The sequence below is a fragment of the Orcinus orca genome, chromosome 15 (genome assembly GCF_937001465.1).
Source record: "Orcinus orca chromosome 15, mOrcOrc1.1, whole genome shotgun sequence".
Taxonomy (NCBI): domain Eukaryota; kingdom Metazoa; phylum Chordata; class Mammalia; order Artiodactyla; family Delphinidae; genus Orcinus; species Orcinus orca.
This window is the reverse complement of record NC_064573.1, coordinates 9,428,483-9,447,726: the sequence shown is the minus strand read 5'-3', so window position 1 is coordinate 9,447,726 and position 19,244 is coordinate 9,428,483. Positions and strand designations below refer to the sequence as shown.

At 40.8% G+C, this 19,244-nt stretch overlaps 1 protein-coding gene across 2 annotated transcripts; it reads right to left on the bottom strand.

The window, feature by feature from the left end:
- Window positions 1-601: 601 nt before the first annotated feature.
- On the bottom strand, window positions 602-17,633 carry DSEL (dermatan sulfate epimerase like). Of its 2 annotated transcripts, none has more exons than XR_007471693.1 (3): window positions 17,249-17,633; window positions 4,515-16,424; window positions 602-4,047 (listed from the first exon to the last, which is right to left on the bottom strand). XR_007471693.1 is itself a non-coding variant. In XM_004268076.4 (3 exons), exon 2 carries the CDS (start codon window positions 15,544-15,546, stop codon window positions 11,908-11,910), a length of 3,639 nt encoding a protein of 1,212 aa, XP_004268124.1. In that variant the 5' UTR covers window positions 15,547-16,424; window positions 17,249-17,633; the 3' UTR covers window positions 602-4,047; window positions 11,899-11,907. The 2 variants fall into 2 exon arrangements, 1 of the variants encoding a protein (XP_004268124.1); XM_004268076.4 differs by having other exon boundaries at window positions 11,899-16,424.
- Window positions 17,634-19,244: the final 1,611 nt, after the last annotated feature.

The window sequence follows — 19,244 nt, the reverse complement described above, 5'->3', positions numbered from 1 at the left end:
CAGAGCAAAGCTGTACTATTTAAATACCTCTTACTGTAATAAACAATAAATCCAGTTTGCTCCTGGTGGTTTTGGCTGGTGGAGATTGACAAAAAATAATGGGGCATATAATTAAAGATAAAAAAGAGAAACAACAGAAGTTAGAGTAAATAAAGGAAATATGTAAGATCAGGAGCCAGTTATGCAATGCCAAATAAACATAAAATATTAGGTAAGAACAAAAAAGGCTAAAAGTTAGTCTCTGAAAAGGCAATTTAATTTATGTAACTTATATAGAAGGTAATTTTTGGCCTATTATTGTCAATATCTACCAGCCAAAACCCACCAGGAACAGAAAGAAATAAGGCACACATACTCAGTATTAGGGATGGAAAAAACATGTGTAGGGGATGAATATTTAGAGGCAACAGAATGCATTTTGAGCAAATTTAGGTCAATAAATGTGAAAAAATAAAAAAAAAAGGACAAATTCTTTAATAACATAACTTGCCAAAATAGGCTTCAAAATAAATACATGAGGTAAGTAATATAAGCCTATAACCACCAAGTAAAATCTTATATTTAGTTAAAATGTTCCCACAAAGAAAACAGAATGCTCAGATGATTTACAAATGAGTTTTAACAAACATTCTTGTATTAGATCATTTTCAATCCTATGCAAACTCACCTATAAAATATAAAAATAGAACATCCTCAACTTACTTTATGTGACAAGTATGTTGACTTCAAAATTAGACGAGTTTATTATGAGAAAAATCACAATTACAAATGTTGATATAAACATCTTAAATTAATTATTAGCAAACTCAATCCAGCAACAAATATAAATTTAATGAATCATTCCCAGGCTGGTTTTATCACAGCAAGCCAAGTTTGGTTTAATCTCAAAAGAAAAAAAATTTCACAAAATACACTACCTTAACAGATAAAGGCAAAGAAACATGATTATCACAATAAATGCAGCAAAAGCATTGAATAAATCTCATCATGCTTTGATGATAAAAAGTCACTTATCAACTGGGAGTACAAGGGAATACAACGTCCTGATAAAGTGAGTCTTTGAAATACACACGGCATCCATTCATTTGCTCAGTGGTGAAATGTAGAAGCACTCCATTCACATTAGGAACAGTACAAGAATATTCACATTACCAGACTCACTCAGTATTTAACAGGATGTCCTAACAAATCCAGTAAGAACATTAGAAAGTTATAAGATTAAAAGGAAGGAAATATATTCTCATTACTTGAAGATTATAAAAGCATCTGTATAAGTATTTTGAAAAAATTTACAGGTAAATTATTAAATTAGTAAGAGGATTTATAAGTTCCCTGATACAATATAAATACACAAAAATCAATCGTATTTTCTATATACTATCATCAGTTAGAACATATAATTAAAAATAAATATCCACTGTAATAACAATATATAAAGTGCTCATACTTAAATCTATCAAAGGATTAAGAAATATTGTATAAAAGGAGAGATATACCATGCTGATGAACGGGGATTAATGTAAAGAGGTCGATTCTCCCACAATTGATGTAATGCATTTACCATTAACATGTATTGTTGCTTGCTTTGGGGGACTACGCAAACTAATTCTAAAATGCACATAGAAGAACAAAGCCTAAAGAAATGAAGAAAAAGAAAGGAAAAAGCCTTGCCAGATTTCAAGGCTAACAAAATGACTATAGTAATTAAGATAGTGCGGTGTTGTCACTGGGTAATCAAATTTGCCAGAAGAATACAGTAGAGAACTGAGAAATCAGCTCACACAAAATATAAGGACCTGATACGTAGGGAAGACGGCATTGAAGATTAGTGGAAAAGAAAAGGTACTGAATCTCTTCAGTCTAGGACAGCAGGTTATTTATACAGAGAAAAAAATCTCAGAATAGACATAACAATATAAAGCAGATTAAATATTTAAATATAAAAGACAAAATCTGTGGCAGGGACACTCTAAAATAAGCCCGTTCTTCCATCTCCTGGGATTCATGCCCTCGTGAAGTCCCTTTCCTTTGGGTGTGGGCGTAGGGGGACCTCTGACTTGCTTCTCACCGAAGTTGACTGGGTGTCACTTCCATGATTATGGTAATGTGTTAGCAGTTTCTCTATTGATTCTCTCATCTTGGCTTTTATGAAGTTACCTGCCAATGGAGAAGCTCACATGGCAAGTGACTCAGGGTCTCCAGCCAACAGCCAGAAAAGAACTGAGGCTTTTAGTCCAGCAACCCACAAAGAACTACATCTTGCCAACAACCACGTGAGCTTGGAAGTGGATGCTTCTCAGAGGAGATCCCAGACCCAGCTACTTCACTGCAGCCACATATAAGAGCAGAGGACGCAGTTCAGCCACGCCTGGATTCCTGACCCACAGAAATTGTGAGATGATGAACATGTGCTGTTCTAAGCCATTACATTCGTGGTAATATTGTTTTGCGGCAATAGATGATGATGAGAAAATTAAAATGCTTGGAAGAAGATAGAGGAGAACATCTTCAGTGCCAAGACCTTAAGAAAGATTATTTAATAAGATGCAAAAAAGTACAAGTAATAAAGAAAAACACATATTTGTTTACATTCAAATTAAGAACACCTGCGTGTCAAAATATATCACAAAAGTCCTAGTAGAAAGATCATGAAAATATAAACCAAGAAGTTATTCAGGAGTATAACCAAAAAAGGATTAGTATTATTAATATACTATAAATGTCAATGAATCAATGAGAAAAAAAAGAATGCAATGGAAAAATGTATAAAAGACATGAACATGGATTCCATTTCACAAAAGAAGAAACACAAATGGAAAAAGTAAGGACTACTGTGTGTGTGTGCACGTGTGCGCATGAGTGCGCATGCTGCATGTGTGTGCCATGTTATTAACAGAACTTCAAAAAAAAAAGAAATGTAACATTCTTTTACCCCACTAGACAGAAAAACATCTAAAAGTATGAAAATGTCAAGTACAGGAGAAATTTTGGAGCAACACAAACTTTTCTACAATGGCTAGAGTGTCGATTTGTACAAACAATCTGTAAAAATAATAATTTGGTACCAAGAATAGTTGAGGATGTGCTTTGAGCCCTCAATATATATACTAGGCTGTAGTGCGGCTGGGTGGGAAGGTTCTGGGTACAAACAAAACACAATGACAAAATTCTTGTATGTGTGCATTATACAGCATCTATAAACAGTTTTATATATAATGTTTGAAATTGCAAAAATTAAAAATATTCCCAAAATCCAACAAGATGAAAGATACATAAAGTATGGTATTTCAGATAATAGCATATATTGGAACCTACCACGATGAAAATAAGTGATCTCCACCTACAAACATCAACATGCATTAGATAAAATTTTGAGCAAAGAAAAGCAAGTTGCACAAGAATATATGCAATATGTTACTGTTTACGTAAAGTATACAAACATGCAAAAATATACAATATGTTGATAAGGATAGAGACATATGTGGTGGAGCTATAAAGAAGAGCAAGGGGATGGTAAACACAAAATCCAGGATAGACGTTACCTCTGGGATCGCTGGTGAGAGCAGGAGAATACGGTAATGGAAGGTCAGATATATATGCTTTGTACCATATTATAGAGTGTGTGAGTATAGGAATTCTGACTCTAAGCCCCAGCTCTGGCCACAGTTACTTATCAATATCATAGAGGGGGGCTTCTGATAGGGTCAGCACATCTTTTCAGTGTCAACATATTGGCATAACTTATCTTGCTTATCCATAATACCTACAGTTTGATAAGTAGGGGGCAGTAGAGCTGGCATATGCAAGAATCAGCAAAATAGTGTCTTCTAATTTGCATACAGTGAACCTCAGCAGGGATGTGGACAGCAATATCCAAGGAAAACCAATGAAAGAAAGAAAAGGAATTTCTCTCTTCAGTGGTATGAACCCTACTATCATAGATCTGTGGCACCTGGTCCCAATGCAGAGGTGCATGCTCTCTTGCACTCCTTGCTGGAAGGCTGAGTTTCTGGCTGGAGGCTGTGGAGTTTGCTGCTCAGTTGTTATCTACAGGCATGGAAAAGAGAAAGCATCCAGACTTACAAAGCACCAAGCAGAATATAAAGGACCGTAGAATTTTACCCCAACCCAAAGAATATGTGTGAATGACACATGAATTAAAAGAAAATAATATTCTATAAAGATGAGATAATTTTATATTGATAAAATCATTTGTTATGTATGGTGTTAAGGTATATAATCATGATATGTGTAATTTGGATATGCTACCTCAGATTGGTCTGCACTTATTCCATCATAGCCAGTGGAGTAAATGTCATGTTCACACATAGTCTTAGACACCCCCAGCTTTTATGCATATTTCATAATAAATAAGTGGAAAAATTAAAATAAAAATACAGTGATTACAATCTATAAGATCATAATTATCTACTGAAGTTATGAACATAAAATTATGATTGTTATACAAATGGCACTTGTAACATGAAATAAAATTTCAAGTAATAGCATCATACTTAAATTCAAAAAAGTCTCTATCTCGGGCTTCCCAGGTGGTGCAGTGGTTGAGAGTCCGCCTGCCGATGCAGGGGACACGGGTTCGTGCCCCGGTCCGGGAAGATCCCACACGCCGCGGAGCGGCTGGGCCTGTGAGCCACGCCGCTGAGCCTGCGCGTCCGGAGCCTGTGCTCCGCAACGGGAGAGGCCACAACAGTGAGAGGCCCGCGTACCGCAAAAAAAAAAAAAAAAAAAAAAAAAGTCTCTATCTCAATAAAACTCAGAAGGAAATACGATATTCTCTGGAAGAACTCAAACCATACTCTAGAAATAATGAAGACATTGAAGTACATGAAAATTTGAATAAATTTTTCTCTTAAAACGTGAACATGAAAAAAGCACTATTTCCAAATTAATATATGAATTGCATAAGTGTGATTTTACATGTTTGTGCAACTCAGCTGATATATGGAATACTAAAATAGGTGTCTATTTGGTCTACATACTATGTATGCTCAAATTCTCTGGAAACATTTTTATATTTTCTTACTGGGAAAATGGTGCATCACATTACATATGGGTTTGATATATAATGAATTGGAGATGATCACAAAGAGGAAACACGTATCTTCTATTAATTTTCACGTGTGATTTTATTTAATCCTTATATCAACTCTGGGGGAGTTTTATTGGGGAAATGGAGATTTAAAATTAAGAAAATTGCCCAACACGTCACAGCTGGTCATTATTTACTGACCTAGGGATTTGTATTCAGTTTTATCTAATTTCAAAGTTCATATAATATATAAAAGTGTTGTGAATATAACATTTTTAATAGAAATCTCCCTCTTCAAATTAATCAAGGAAATGGGAGAAAGATGCAAACAAACCTTGTGAAAAACCCACCAGTGCAATCTGTTGTTTATACACAGAAAACCTTCCACCTCCTATCATAATGGAATCCTGCCAAGTTCTTATGTGTGGATACAAGCAAATACCTTTTTACTCATGCGTTCAATAATGGGAGTTTTGAGAGTTTTATAATTAATGTGGGGTGAAAGATAAAGTATAACTGAATATATGTACATTTCATTTTGGTAAATCTCGAGAGAAATAACACGAGTTCCTTGGCGCACGAAAGCCCACCGCAAGCGTGCTGTGCTCTAGTTAGCACTGAATTAGCCAGGGCACCCACGTTAATGTCTGGAGTAAAAATGAAGAGCAAAAATCACCTATTTTGTTTGTGTAGGGTTAACTTTTATTAACTGCATTATTTATATGCAGTTGTCTTTTCATGGGTATTTTATGGAAGCAGTTTCATCACTTCTTGGTTGTACTGTGTTCTTATTTTAAAATCCCAAGAACTTTAAACAAATCTACAACAAAATTAATCTTTTGAAACAAGCAATGGAATAACTGAATACATAATTAAAATAATAAATACTAATAAAATTGGGCAGTAATATTTCACTGTAGTATAACAAAGGTTGGGAGCATCATTTGCATTATGCAATGAATAAGGTAAGAAGTGCCTTCAGCGTTGTTCATAGAAGGATGTCAGATTTTAATGCAGAGATTAGAAATTTTATGTTGTTCATTTACTAAATGAGAAAAGTGACAGTGATGGGAGCTGAATTAACTTCCAAAAGAAGAAATGGAGAGCATCATGGGTGTCACATGTGCGTGAACGTTTGCTTCCTTAAATCATTAGGAGCAAGGTATATACCCATGTTTGGAAATAGAGAGGAAGACAATATATGGGAAAACACCACATTATCTAGGACGTTGGAAAACCTGAGACACTTATAGGTGGAATTCATCAGTGTTAAGACACTTGAAAGAAACATTTCATCTCAAGAGTCACAGCAATACAGAAGTAGTTTAAAGAAATAAAACAGAAAGAGCAATTGCAATGTACTGTAGAAAAGATTTGCTCAGATTACAATTTATCCTTTTTTTCTCAAGTTTTAGCTATAATAAGGTTTCAAAGAGATTCTTAAATAGTTCATACCATAATGAACACAATTGTTATAGGAATGATTCTCCTTGTGCACCTTACTTTGTGTTCAAATTTAGGTTCAGAGTTCCTTCCTTCCATTCTTTGCTCCTTTGTTCCTTCTTTCCTTCCCTCCCTCCTTCCCTTCCTTCCTTTTTGGTATTATTTACATGGTAGGGAACAGAACAGGTGGGATTTTTTTCCCAAAACGAATTCTTTTAAAATATATTTGATTGACTGTCAGCTCCATAGGTTTTGTTCACTGCTGCATTCTCAGGATCGGTTAGCTGTGCCTGGTAATGTGAATCTGGAGGTGCTGAGAGGGGAGGGAAGGGAAAAGAGATGCTACTGGCCAAATGGAGCCTGGATGAAATACACTGAGGTATCCTCCTTCGTAGTGTTATTACTAGCAGTGATCTGCATGCAGCCCAGTCAGACCGCACTCACACATCCTTTTCTCTTCAGGGCATCCCTTGATATTCAATTATGGACCACATTTCTTTGTGATAAATGTGCTGGGGTAGTTAAGTGAGGGGGTGGGGGAATTGGGAAAGAGCAAGTGTCAGCGGTTTTGTTCTGTTTGCGCTTCTCTTTTGCAAGGGCTACTCGTTGATGGGACATCCTGTGACAACTATAGAGTCAAACCTAATGAGGAAAAGCACAGGTGGTGACCTCTGTCCAAATTTACTGAAACTCCATAACTACTCCCTTTCCTCGTAACCACTTTTTCAGAGATAAATCCTGTCTACTACAGAGTAGATAACACTTTGCGGTGCCTTTCCTCGGGTGGTAATGGCTACCTGGCATGCCCTTCCTCTCCTTCTCTTCTTGATGAATTCTGGAGAAACCATCAGTTCTTTGGGGCAGGGTCAGAGTCAACCAGTTTTTGTGTTCTCCCCTCATGCTAATCAATATCTTGACAGTAGATACCCCAAAATTACTGTGAATAAGTGAATTGATAACAGAATTGTAAACCTGCTCCAAATTCCTTCACAAAAACATATTCCCTAGAGAGAGAATATGGGCTTCAGATTAATCTGTAAAATGAATACCAGTGAGTTGTTGTGAAGATTGTAATGATATACATGAAAACCTTACAGTTCTGTGCAGCACATACTAAGAGACTAATTCATGATAGATCCTTATCTTTCTTAAAAAAAAAAAAAAGTCTTCACTCTGCCAACCCTGTGCACCACCTACTAGAATATCTCAAGGGGCCTGCAGGTACCTTCCTTTTAGAGATCTCCTGCTTGAATAGATACCCCACCAGTGGCAGAAGGGGCAAATGTGGAGCACAGGTGCATAGTACGGGATGTTCTTGCCACTTAGTAAGTTGGGATGATGTACATAGAAGAGTGAAATGGACTGAGGGCAAGTCAAAGACAGGACTTGGAATTAAGATAAGGGAGTAGAGGCATGGCTCACCCATCACTAAGGGTGCTAGTGGCCGAAATTGTGGGACTGCATTTTCCAACTCAGCTCCGTACAAAATCCTAACACAATTACCCAAAGTCCTAAAGAAAAGGGCTGTTACAAATTATCCCAACCATAGCCAAGTTGCTTTTAGCTTTTTATTTGTTTATTAATAGAGGAGTTGTGTTATACATATAGCTTGAATAAACTTCATAAATGATCTTCAGTACAGGTTTTCTTTGCTGCATAACTGGACAGGTGTGAAAGAAAAACGAAAATCAAAAACAAAAGCAAAACCCCCATGGTGTGGAAGGCTTAGCCGAACCTATCTTTGGAAATAGAATTAAACATGTTACTTGGACTAAACACAAGCTCATGTAAATTATAGCTAAAGCAGCTACAAGTTAACTAGAGAATGTGAGAATCTACTGTTTGATGTTCCTACCATCCTTTGTGCAAAAAAAAAAAAATTCAGTTTAGTTCTTAAAATATTATTTGGATTTTTCTGCCAACGTGAAGGGAAATAGAGATATTAGTCAAGTACTGAAAACACTGCCTTAGCAGCTATTTTGACATACTTTGGTTTGCATTTAAATAAGCAGTAGGCAGCCCGCATATTAAATTCCTTGATCTGTCTTAGATTAGGCTCCCTTACCTCTGTAAGTGGTGTTATAACATACTGCCTTCTATTCACATTTTTTGCTAAATTAGTGATTTTTTGTAATTATGATCAGAGTTAAGTCAATCAAACAGATTCTAAAACCACTGTTAATGTTTACTTATAGGTAACTGAATGTGATAGACTTTATATCAAGAACGTCTAGGATCTATGATGCACCAAACTCTGCTGATAAATGACACCAATCAAAAGTCAGTGGCAGACAGAAGGGGTGGCGTTTCCACAAAAGGGAAAGAAAATGAAACATAACTAGTGTGTGTGTGGAGAGAGGTTTTTCTTCAAATATGAAGATATTTGTGCCAGATCCCATGCCATGGCTGGGTACTGGACATAAATAATGATCCCATTCTTGCCAGGCCACTTACAGTGCTAAGTCTTCTGTTTGTCCAAAGCGCCAGCCAATCAAATGTCTAATATTGCGGGTTTAGGCTGAGTGTGTATGAGTTGTTGTGCCACCTGCCTAAAACTCATGCCTTTCTGAGTTTCTAAAGATTAAATTTAAGTATAATCATAGATTTATCTTCTTTCTCCTGAACAGATTCTCCCATTTCCTTCCTTTCTGGAATTGACATTACAGTAAATTCATCTCTGGATATGGCCTATTTCATCCTAAGTGAGTAATTTGCATTATTTCAAACTTTTGAAAACTAGATCAACATTACCACTATATTTATGTTACTTTTGTCAGCAAAACGGACACATTCTTTCAAAATTTCAACATTTCAATGATATTATCTTAATAGAAGCTTTAATTCCAGTTGGGCCTAAGTTTGGGGAAGTTAATGAGGAAAGGAATTGATTTTATGGAAAAGACATTTTTTAAAGTGTTTCCTTTGGAAGTGTCACACAGTGATAATCGTTGTTTTAATTATTTTCAAGACGATCAGAATGAAAATAAGTGTAGAGTCTATTCACACTTCTTCCCAGGATAACACCCTAGGAATGTAGGACTTAGACGTTCTGAGATTATAATTGAGATTATAAGGCAGGGGCTCCCAAGCATGAACAAATGGATGCATATGCAACGGCTGGGCCGTCCCTCACCCGTGTAAAACATTGCTCAGAAATAGAACCTGTGAATAGAAGTCTTCTCCTCCAGCTAAGTTTCCCTTGGGGTGGGAGTGGATGAGTGGACAAGGAAATTCACCTTGACCTTGCTGTGTTGTAAAAGTTAAGATACACTGTGAAGATCATCTTAAATGTGTTCCTTTCTTTAGCTATACATAAGATCTTCCCATATTGTTCCCGTATCCATTCACAGAACTGCTCTTTCTTTTCCATTTTCTCCCCCCCAAGCTGCTCCATATACTCACCCTGGCTCTCTTCTGCCTGTGGGCATGTTTCTGTACAAAGTTAAAGGAAAGGCAGTGGTACAGTTTCTGTCTTCTCTGCTGTTACTTGCACACGTTTGTAATTCTTACCTTGATCAGGCCTAATATTACCTGCAACCCAGAGCCTTTTTATTTGATCTGATTTAAGATCACACATCCTGGGAATTGAAAACAAACACCGAGACTCTGACCAATAATGGAAACAGTGTTATCATCCATGTAGAAATGTTACATGCTTGTTGATAACCCTGAGATAGGACGAATAATCTTCCTTGAGAATAATAGTGTGGATTCAGGTCTTCAGTTGCCCTCTCAACCTGTATTAATAGGATTTTCATTCATTTTGACACTGTAAAGAGAAAGCAGGGAAAGCTACGAGAGGAAGCAGATGGGGTTGGGGGGCGGGAGTGGTCAGTCTGCTTTCACGCTGTAATGGAAGAAAAATGACAGCCCAGTTAGCTTTAGCTGGAATGTAACATATCCACAGCTTTATCACCCTGGAGGCACATTTTGACATAATAACAAACTACTGAGAAAGAACCACTTTTACCTAGGTCAGAATGACAGACTCCCAAGTGTTAGAGCATGGGCGACGGGGAGGGCGTGTGGAAACTACAGTCTGAAGCATTAGGAAGGCTGCAGTCTGTACAGAGATTTTCATCAGGTCTCCACACTGCCTAATAGTTTTCATCCAATACCTTGTAATTACTCCTCTGGCTTCTAATGGCATAGCATTTTGATTTCAGAGCCTACCAAAATAAGATGAACCATACTTTATGACGACTATATTTATAATAAGATGCAGATGGTAAAGGAAACAGATGCCTCTGACATCATCTCCCATTCGCCTTCAACTTTTGCCGACACTGGCAGTCTGTGGACTCATTCAAAGGGATGCAAGATAAGTCAGGCAGTTTTCCAATTCTGTTTCCAGTCTAAAAAAACACTGGCAGCAGTGGCACTGCTTTCTTTGAGTCATACAGTGATAATTCCACAAGGAGAAATCTGATTCTAAGGCTATGTCAGGCTTTGATGCAAAACGAATCATCAGGACAGAAAAAAAAAAAAAAATTCCCACAAATAGTGGGAGTTTAGCCATTAGTAACTACTGACTGTTTTGCGTGACAGCAACAGAAAGAAAAGGGTGGGAGTGGTGATGGTGAACAGCTACAGCTTCAAGGGAGCAAGAAAGAGAGCGTTTTAAAAAGACAAGCAGGTCTAAAATACCATACCGGTCCTTGGCAGCCACCGTTCCAAGACTGATTCTTCATTACTTCTAAATAAAAAACTTTGAGGATTTTCAGGTCATTGTTTCTGATCTCAAAAAAAAAAGAAAAAAAAATCCATTCTGTATTTCCATCTATATTTTCCAGAAGGGATCCTATAATTCTGATAGGAGTTTTCTCCATTTCCCCAGTGATATCAGTGAACATTATACACAGTAAAAGGATGTATGTGTGTGTGTGTGTGTGTGTGTGTGTGTGTGTGTGCATTCAAGATAAATGCATTAGGACACCTTCTGAAAACGATAAGGAACTTTTGCAGTCCATCTTGAAAGCAACAGACGCTTGGGTATAGCAGCAACTGCAAGGCCTTTAGCAGTGTGTGAGGTTCGAGATAGATCAGCACAGTTACAGATGAAGGAGAGAGTTAAGACAAAAACCTTTAAAATATTCCTATCTCCCCTGACCACTGTAATATAACTTCATCTACACCTCTGCAGCAGAAAACATTTTAGCAGAAAAAAATTCAGAAACAAAGGCAAGGAAAAGTGGTGACATGAAAATGAATCCTGCTATAGGCCAAACAGGTTGCTTATTTTAAACAATCTCTCTGTGCAAGGAGCAAGCTGATCACTCACTCCACACACACACACACACACACACATACACATACATACACACACACAGTACAAGAATATACAAACTCTTCTAATTCATATCCACAAACTGGGTTGGAAATTATTAGTGCAAATTTCTGCTGACCTGCAGCATTTAGTCCATAAACTTTGGATATCCTAGACGATCCATCAGTGTCCAGCAGATGTTTTCAATCAGTTTAATTTCATCTCTAGGCAAGTTCTGTTTCCAAACATTCGTATTAGTTGGTGATATTTCCCCTTCATAGGGAAGATAGAAAAGGTTCGTGGAGGTGGCAAACAATATTTGGTTTAAACTAGCAGGAGACAAAGGAATTCCAAGAAAGGCAAAAATCCTTTCAGTGGTTTTCTGAGGAAAATGCACAATATCTTCAAACTTGATCATCTGGTAGCTGGTAGGCAGCAGGTCTGTGTTTATCCTCAAGGCTGCTGCAGTGTTTGCTAGCCACACGTGAGCCAGCAGAGACACTGCGTGTGGCTTGGATTTTGATAATTCTTTCCTCAATGATTCATACTCGGAAGCATAGCCCGAATTTAAGTTACATTTGCCTTTACCTCCCTCTATTTTAAACAATTTAGCTAAGTGCTCTGGTATATTCTTCAAAGAGTAAAGACTTGGTTTACTACTGTACAGCATCGAATAAATCCACGCCCGAGGGTCCCTCACCACGTACAAGGCCCTCATCGAAGCTCCTAAAACTTCGTGGAAGAAATGCAGCTTTAAGGTCCAGCTCCCACTGTTCAGGCTGAGCACGGGCCGCGCGCTGGGGTAATGGACCAGGTGTCTTCTCAGAGCCCGAATGTATTCAGCGTCTCTATCAAAGGCGCCTTTCATTCTGCTTCTTTGTTCTGGCAAAGACTCTCTCCTTTTCAACTTCCTTTTTTTGTCCTTATTCGTGGTAAAATATTGGGCCAGTTTACCCCTGCTGGGTTCATGCAGATGGATGTTTTGCAGATGGAGTTTTGTGTCTTGGACCAAGGACTGCAACCAGCCTCGGAGTAAACGGAAATGCACACCATGGACATCCGACGCCTTCCATTCACAGGCATCCACAAAGGAGTCGATCTCAAAGTCAGTTTCAGGGATGTCAATGTAGGCTGTGGGAACCCTGATGTAGAGAAAGTCACTGCTGTTGAAGAAGAGTTGTTTGAGAATTTCAGCTCCTGAGCCAGGAAGTGAGGTAATGACGATGTCAGGAAGATCGATGCGGTGCCCTTGGGGAGACAAAGGCTTTGGGCTCGCTTCGGCCTCTGGCCTCGCCCACTTTGCACAGATGGGCTGAGTGCAAGTGCTCCACACATCCACCAGCTCAACGAACCACAAGGCAATAACAAGGGTGAGGATCCACCGCATTAGCTTTCTAAAAGAAAGGTAAAACCGCCACTGAAAAGTTAAGATCACCAAGCTGACGCACAGAATCAACCCAACTGCTACATTAAATTTAAATCCAAAGGGAAAAATCACTCTGTCACGTCTTACGGGCTTCACTATGGCTTGAGTGCCCAAACCAAATCGGGTTATTTGGACCTGATCAGCCACACTGGCAAAGCCGCCAAATCCCAGGTAATCGAACCTTGTTTTCAAGTTGTGGTAGTCAGTTACAATGGAAACAACGTGTTCAGTATTATTGACATTGAGAGAAATCTGAAGTCCAGAATTGGAATTATCAATAAATCTGCAGCTGGAAACATTGACATATGGCCCATAAAAGACATATACGATTCTTGTGATTGTGGATTCCATCTGAAATGTAACATTAACAAATTGAGTCCACCGTTTCTTAAATTCAGCGGCTTGCTCTGCTTCCTGTATACTAGCAATGGGGCTACTGCCACGATGATCAAACCAAAACATTTTGTAATGTGCATCCCACACATCCATCATGGCGCCGTTATACCTGTTCATGAACCTATATGGGATGTACTTAAAATCAATATCCAGATTATGGAAGAAGGCACTGACAGATTTTATTGGGGAATCTTCTTGCCTCTCGACATGATCAACAACTAGCAGAGTCTGAGAGTTTAAGAGAAGCAAAGCCCGATACACACTTTTCAGCTTCATTGCTGAGGAATAAGCTGACACTGCTTCCCCACTCACAAATACCATGTCCCCATGTTGAGAGGCAGTAATGATTTCCCCCGCTGCATCACCAACCTCCTCGCCGGTCCACTTAAGCCACTGTGCACATTCTCCCAGCTGGCCTTCCCAGGGCTTATTACATTGGCTTGTGGGTGATGGTGCAAACACCAGTACGTTGTTCAGGTGGCTCAACTTGGGTCCATAGAGAGCTTCGGAAACAAATACCTGCCCATTGGGGGCAAAAGTGAATGAGTTCTGATCTGGATGTTCATGTCCTGGGTTAAAGCTTCTCCACCCATCAATCCAGGAGTATGGCTGGAAGTGAACTATGTCATAGACAGCTCGCCCTCCTAGCTTCCCAGATTTAAAAGACACAAAGGTATTGGTCTGTGTGTTTGGCAACCCAGCCCCATAAGTGACAACACCCCAGTTAGGGAACGTGTGCATTTTTGCAGTACCATATTCCGCAGGAGGCCGTGGGGTGAGCTGGGGATCATACCAGATGTATTCAGTGTGAAGAGTACTCCATCTCTGGGCAGTGGAGGGGACCATCGGTCCATCTTTAGGCCGGTGCCTTCTGATTTGCTGAGCTAACCAATTGCCAGCTCCGTTCTTTAAGATGAACTTATCCAAAAAAACTAACTGGCTCTCGGGACCATAAAACCAATTATAATTGGAATCTGCTATACCCACAGTTCTTTGGAAGCCTGGCAAGAGGGTGGCGTAATAGAACCAAAAGTGCATTTTTAACCAGTTATTATCCAAGTTGTTGATATTAAAATGGCGCTGGGCCAGAAAAACGTACTGTGTGACTGACTTAGCCGTGTAGCTTCCATAGGCAACACCTTCATCCAAAGTACCATCGACAATATGATTCAACAGAAACATCATCTTTTCCATCACATCTACTACAACCTGTTTCCATAGATTTACTTTAGATCCTTTATCCACCCCAGTCACCAAGGCCCCAGTGAGTAACGCTATCATATTAGTAGCTTGGTGGTTATGAAGAAGTTGTTTGCCCCATGAGCGGACCTTGGAATACTCATACATTTCCTCAGTAATAACCCATATTTTTTCTAGGTATTTTTGCCTTCGATGATCATCTAATAAGTTATATAAAAAGTCAAAGGCAGTGGCAAAACCTGTTAAGGAATGGCCAACTGGAACCTCATCCCCTGGTGCATTCTCCACCAGCCAGTCTTTGTAGCCCACCATCCTGTCCATATATTCCAAAACAAATTCAAAGGCAACTTTGTCTTCTGGGCATAACAAACAGTACAGTGCTAAAGGGGGCAGATTGTTACCATAAATTTCATTCCACTTGGCAGCAAAATCAGCATGCTTGGGTGGAGGTAGGTAGTATGTTGGGTTGGACAGCATAACCATCACTGCACTTCTGATAGCTCTAAAAAGATGCAAATGGCTTGTGCGAGACTTTTGCCTCATTGCTTGGATCTCTCCAGCATCAAAATATAAATGTGGATGAAGCATAGTTTTCTTCAGCTTTTGGTTGGGTCTGAAATCTTGCACTTTCTGTGTCTTAAGCTGATCTATGTCATCTGGGAAAACTGCCCAGTCAGAGTAATTGCTCACAGATTCTTCAAAAGTAGAGAAAGCAAACATCACTAACAGTAAAAATAAGAAATGTCCTGTAAACATTAACGCCATGATCCATCGGGGAGCTCCTTTCCTTAGGCATACATGTCAAACACAGTGCTCAATGTGTTTCCCATCTGCTGAGTATAAAACATACATTTAAGGCCTTGATAAAACACAGACTGTAAATCGGATATGCTGTGAAATCCAGCTGACATTCGGCTCATTCAAAGCAAGTACAGTTGCCAAAAAGAGAAAACTTACACTGTGGATGTGTTTGCCTGATGCAGTGTTGCTTCCAATAAAACTTCAAGGAATGTTAAAACCTCTGATTTTCCAATATCACACAGTGAACAGGGGTGGAGATAGTCAAAAATACCATGAATTCACAATTTACTTCCTTGACATAAATCTACCTAACACAAAGAGTCAAAAAACACACATTGTAAAAAAAAGAAAAAGCACTCCAAAATCCACGTTAAGAAGTCATTCCTGGAGCAGGAAACCATCATCATACGTGTCTGATGCCTTTGCCTGTGTGTGCTCAGAGAAGCTGACAAAGTACTGCAATTCTTGGAGCTGACTGGGTTGTTACTCCTCTCAGCTTTTTACACTTTTTGCTTTGAGAATTTTTTCTTCCTCCATTTTTGGGGCAAAAACATCCTCAACAAGTATTCAAAGTCCTACTTGGTTTTAAAACACTCAAGATTCCTGTCCTCATTTCAGATCTTTTTTCAGGCTTACTTACTCATCAGCCTATTATGACCCAGAGAAAGCATTTTCCCATCTTCTTTTATCAGCTTCATCGGTACAGCTATGAAAATCTAATCTCTTCAGCCACCTAGGTACTTCTCTTCCAATCATGAAGTAACCACCAACTGGGAAAGAAAACTCCCCTTTCACCAACAGTGACGTGTCTTTTCTGTTCCTTTTTCATGACATACTCCTTTCTGGGGGAAAAACAAAACAGAAATTCTCTGAGGCTACAAGTATGCTGGGAGTGGACATAAACAGAAGATTTAAATGTTCTAACGTCTCCTGATAGAAATTTTAGCATCACAATGAGATCTGTTAATAACTACAATCTAGGTTAGACCAAATGGTTCTTTTTTCTTATACTTTTCAACGCATATATTAGGATAACAATGGTGGCAGAAGACAAGCGGCTACAAGATGTAACTTTCCTAAGAGTATTTATTTTAACTGTGGCTTGCTTTAGTCATTTAAAATGTTTTTATTCAAATGCAGTTAACAGAAGATGAGTCCTGCTGTCATTCTTGTTTTGATCACAGAAGACTCAGAGACAAAAAGCAAAAGTTTAAAGGACCATTATGATTCCGGTTGAGGGTTTAACGTTCAAGGGCTCAGAAGGTGTCTTTGCCAGGGGAACTAGTAAGAGCAGTCACTTTTCTCGAAGGAGAAATCATGACAGTGTGTGGGAGCGAGGAACAGCGAGCGGTCCTGCACCAGTCTCTCTCCCGTAGCCCGGTTTTCCATCCTTACAAGAAGCCACCAGAGGGAGCTCAGACCCACACTCAAGGAGCAGCTTCGCGGCTGCCCGTCTTCGGTTCTGAAGAACCTAACCAAGTTTCAGTCTTGGACAAGTCTCCTCGCTGCAGGAAACATGAACGCTAGGAGTTCCCTGATCCGCTCAGCCTGTTGCATTTTTTCATTCGCTTCCTACGAACATGCCAACTCCATCCTCTGCTCCTCACCCCCGACCTCTGGCTGTGGTTTGGGGATAAGAGACCCCTCAAGGGCCAAGTACGCTTACCTTGGCAGGTCCGGACGGGGTCTCCCGGCAGCGGTGGGCCCGGAGGAGACGGAAGTGGAGAGTTGGAGAAAACTGCTCTGCGCTGGGAGCCGGGCCGCGCGGCCCCCCGCAGGGCTCCTGGCGCCCCCAGCCCGGCGCCCCCCCGCACTGCAACAGGCTGCGGCCCCGCGCTCGCGCCCCGGCCGGCGCCGCGCGGACACGCCCGCCCTCGGGGAACGCCGGACGCCCCCCGAGCAGCCCCGGACCACGGAAGGCAGATCCGCGCGCCCCGGGCGCGCTCGTGTACGCCGTGTCCAGAGGGGCGCTGGCGTGTCCAGAACGCGATGCCGCCGCGGCCGCCGCTCCTCGGTGCCAGCTCCGGCCGCGCGGCCCACGGAGGGCGAGAGAAGGCTAGGCGGGCCGGGGGCGGGGCGGGAACGACGGGGGCGGGATCAGGGGCGGGGCCTCGGGGCTTCGGGGCTGGGGGAGAGGGACAACAGGAGGCTCAGGCTGGGAGTCGAGGGCGGGGCTGGAAGGATGAGGGGGCGGGGCCGGAGGAGGGGCCGATCGCCCCCGGGATCAGAACCCAAGGGACTCGGGGCGCGTGTGTTTCCGGCTGCTGTGGCGGCCTCGCGCTCCCGCACGGATAGAGCCCGAGGAGGGGGAAATTTGGGAGTGCGAGCGTCTGAAGACGGCTCCCTGCCGGCCGAGTCCCGCTTCTCTTATCCCTTCGGTTGTGGGGAGAAGGCCAGTCTAACAGGGCTAGGAGTGGGAGGAAGATAGAGGAGGTTCTGGGCCTGATAACAAACGATGGGGGAAGCGGGGGCGGGCGGGGTGACGCTGTGGGATGTCATGGATCACACTTGAGGAACAGCAAGGGCTGAGAAGGGGAAGAATGTAAGGCAGCCTGGCTGAGGTTGCTGTCAGTCAGAAATGCAAAATCAATATACCGGATTAATGTGAGACTGACTTCAGGAGCACAGACACTAAAGATCAGGGGGAAACAAAAAAGACTAATCAGCTTTATTGATCGGAATAATTTCTCCGGCAGTATAAAGATGGAAAGGTATGGGACAAACAGGTGGAAGGAACCGCTCATTAAAGAAGTTAAACCTGGAATTCAGTGAAGACCCACAGGCAGCGAAGACTGTGTGGCTCAGTTATGTGGCACGTGTGTGCAGTTCCAGACATTGGAAATCGTACAGCAGCTGTGATTCCTGTGGTACTGGACATATGGAACTTCTCACAGACATCTGAGATTACACTTGGGCAGGAGTCAACCTAAGGTCTACCCTCTGCTATCACGAATAACTTAGTAAGGACAGGAATACAGTGAAATATCAGTTGTTGCAAATAAACAAACCCCTCCCCAGTTGGAGATTGATGACGCCTTCACTTTCGTCCTACTCCATCCCATTTTGGGAAAATGGACAGATATGTGTATTAAAAAAGTAAATGTCTTGCTTAGATCACTTCCTGGTAAAACCAAACCGTAGACCGTTGCTAGCAGAATAATTTCAAAATAATTTACCTTGGGCGGAAATGTGACCTCTACCTTCTCATCAGTCTTCTATTTTATCCCCTTCGGAACCCAACCCCAGTCCAAATGGCCAGTCTTGCTTTTACTTTGCTGCTTCCATAACTGTGCTTATCCCGTTCCTTCCTGCATAGCATCCTCCACCCAACACCCCCATTTACTAGGTGAAATTGTTTTTGACTCTTGATGTTCTCTTATCATACTTGTCTCAGCTCAGATGCTTCAATTCTTCTGTAAATACACCCTAGATTTTTCCCTAACGACAATGAACTACTTCAGCACTCTATGATTTATATCTATATTCAGCCTCAGCTCATTTGTTTTACGCTTAATATTTTCCCTGGCTCACTCCTGTGCTCTATTCAAAGCTCCTTCAGGTCATGGGCATTCACTCAGCGCCCACCCCGATAAGGGCTGTACCTGTGTTTGAAATGAGTTGAACCTTCAACAGTTGGGCTCACGTAGAGCATTGTCTCCTCC

Coding starts and splice junctions, on each gene's coding strand:
- DSEL (XM_004268076.4), bottom strand. CDS start 15,546: ATGGCGTTAATGTTTACAGGACATTTCTTATTTTTACTGTTAGTGATG.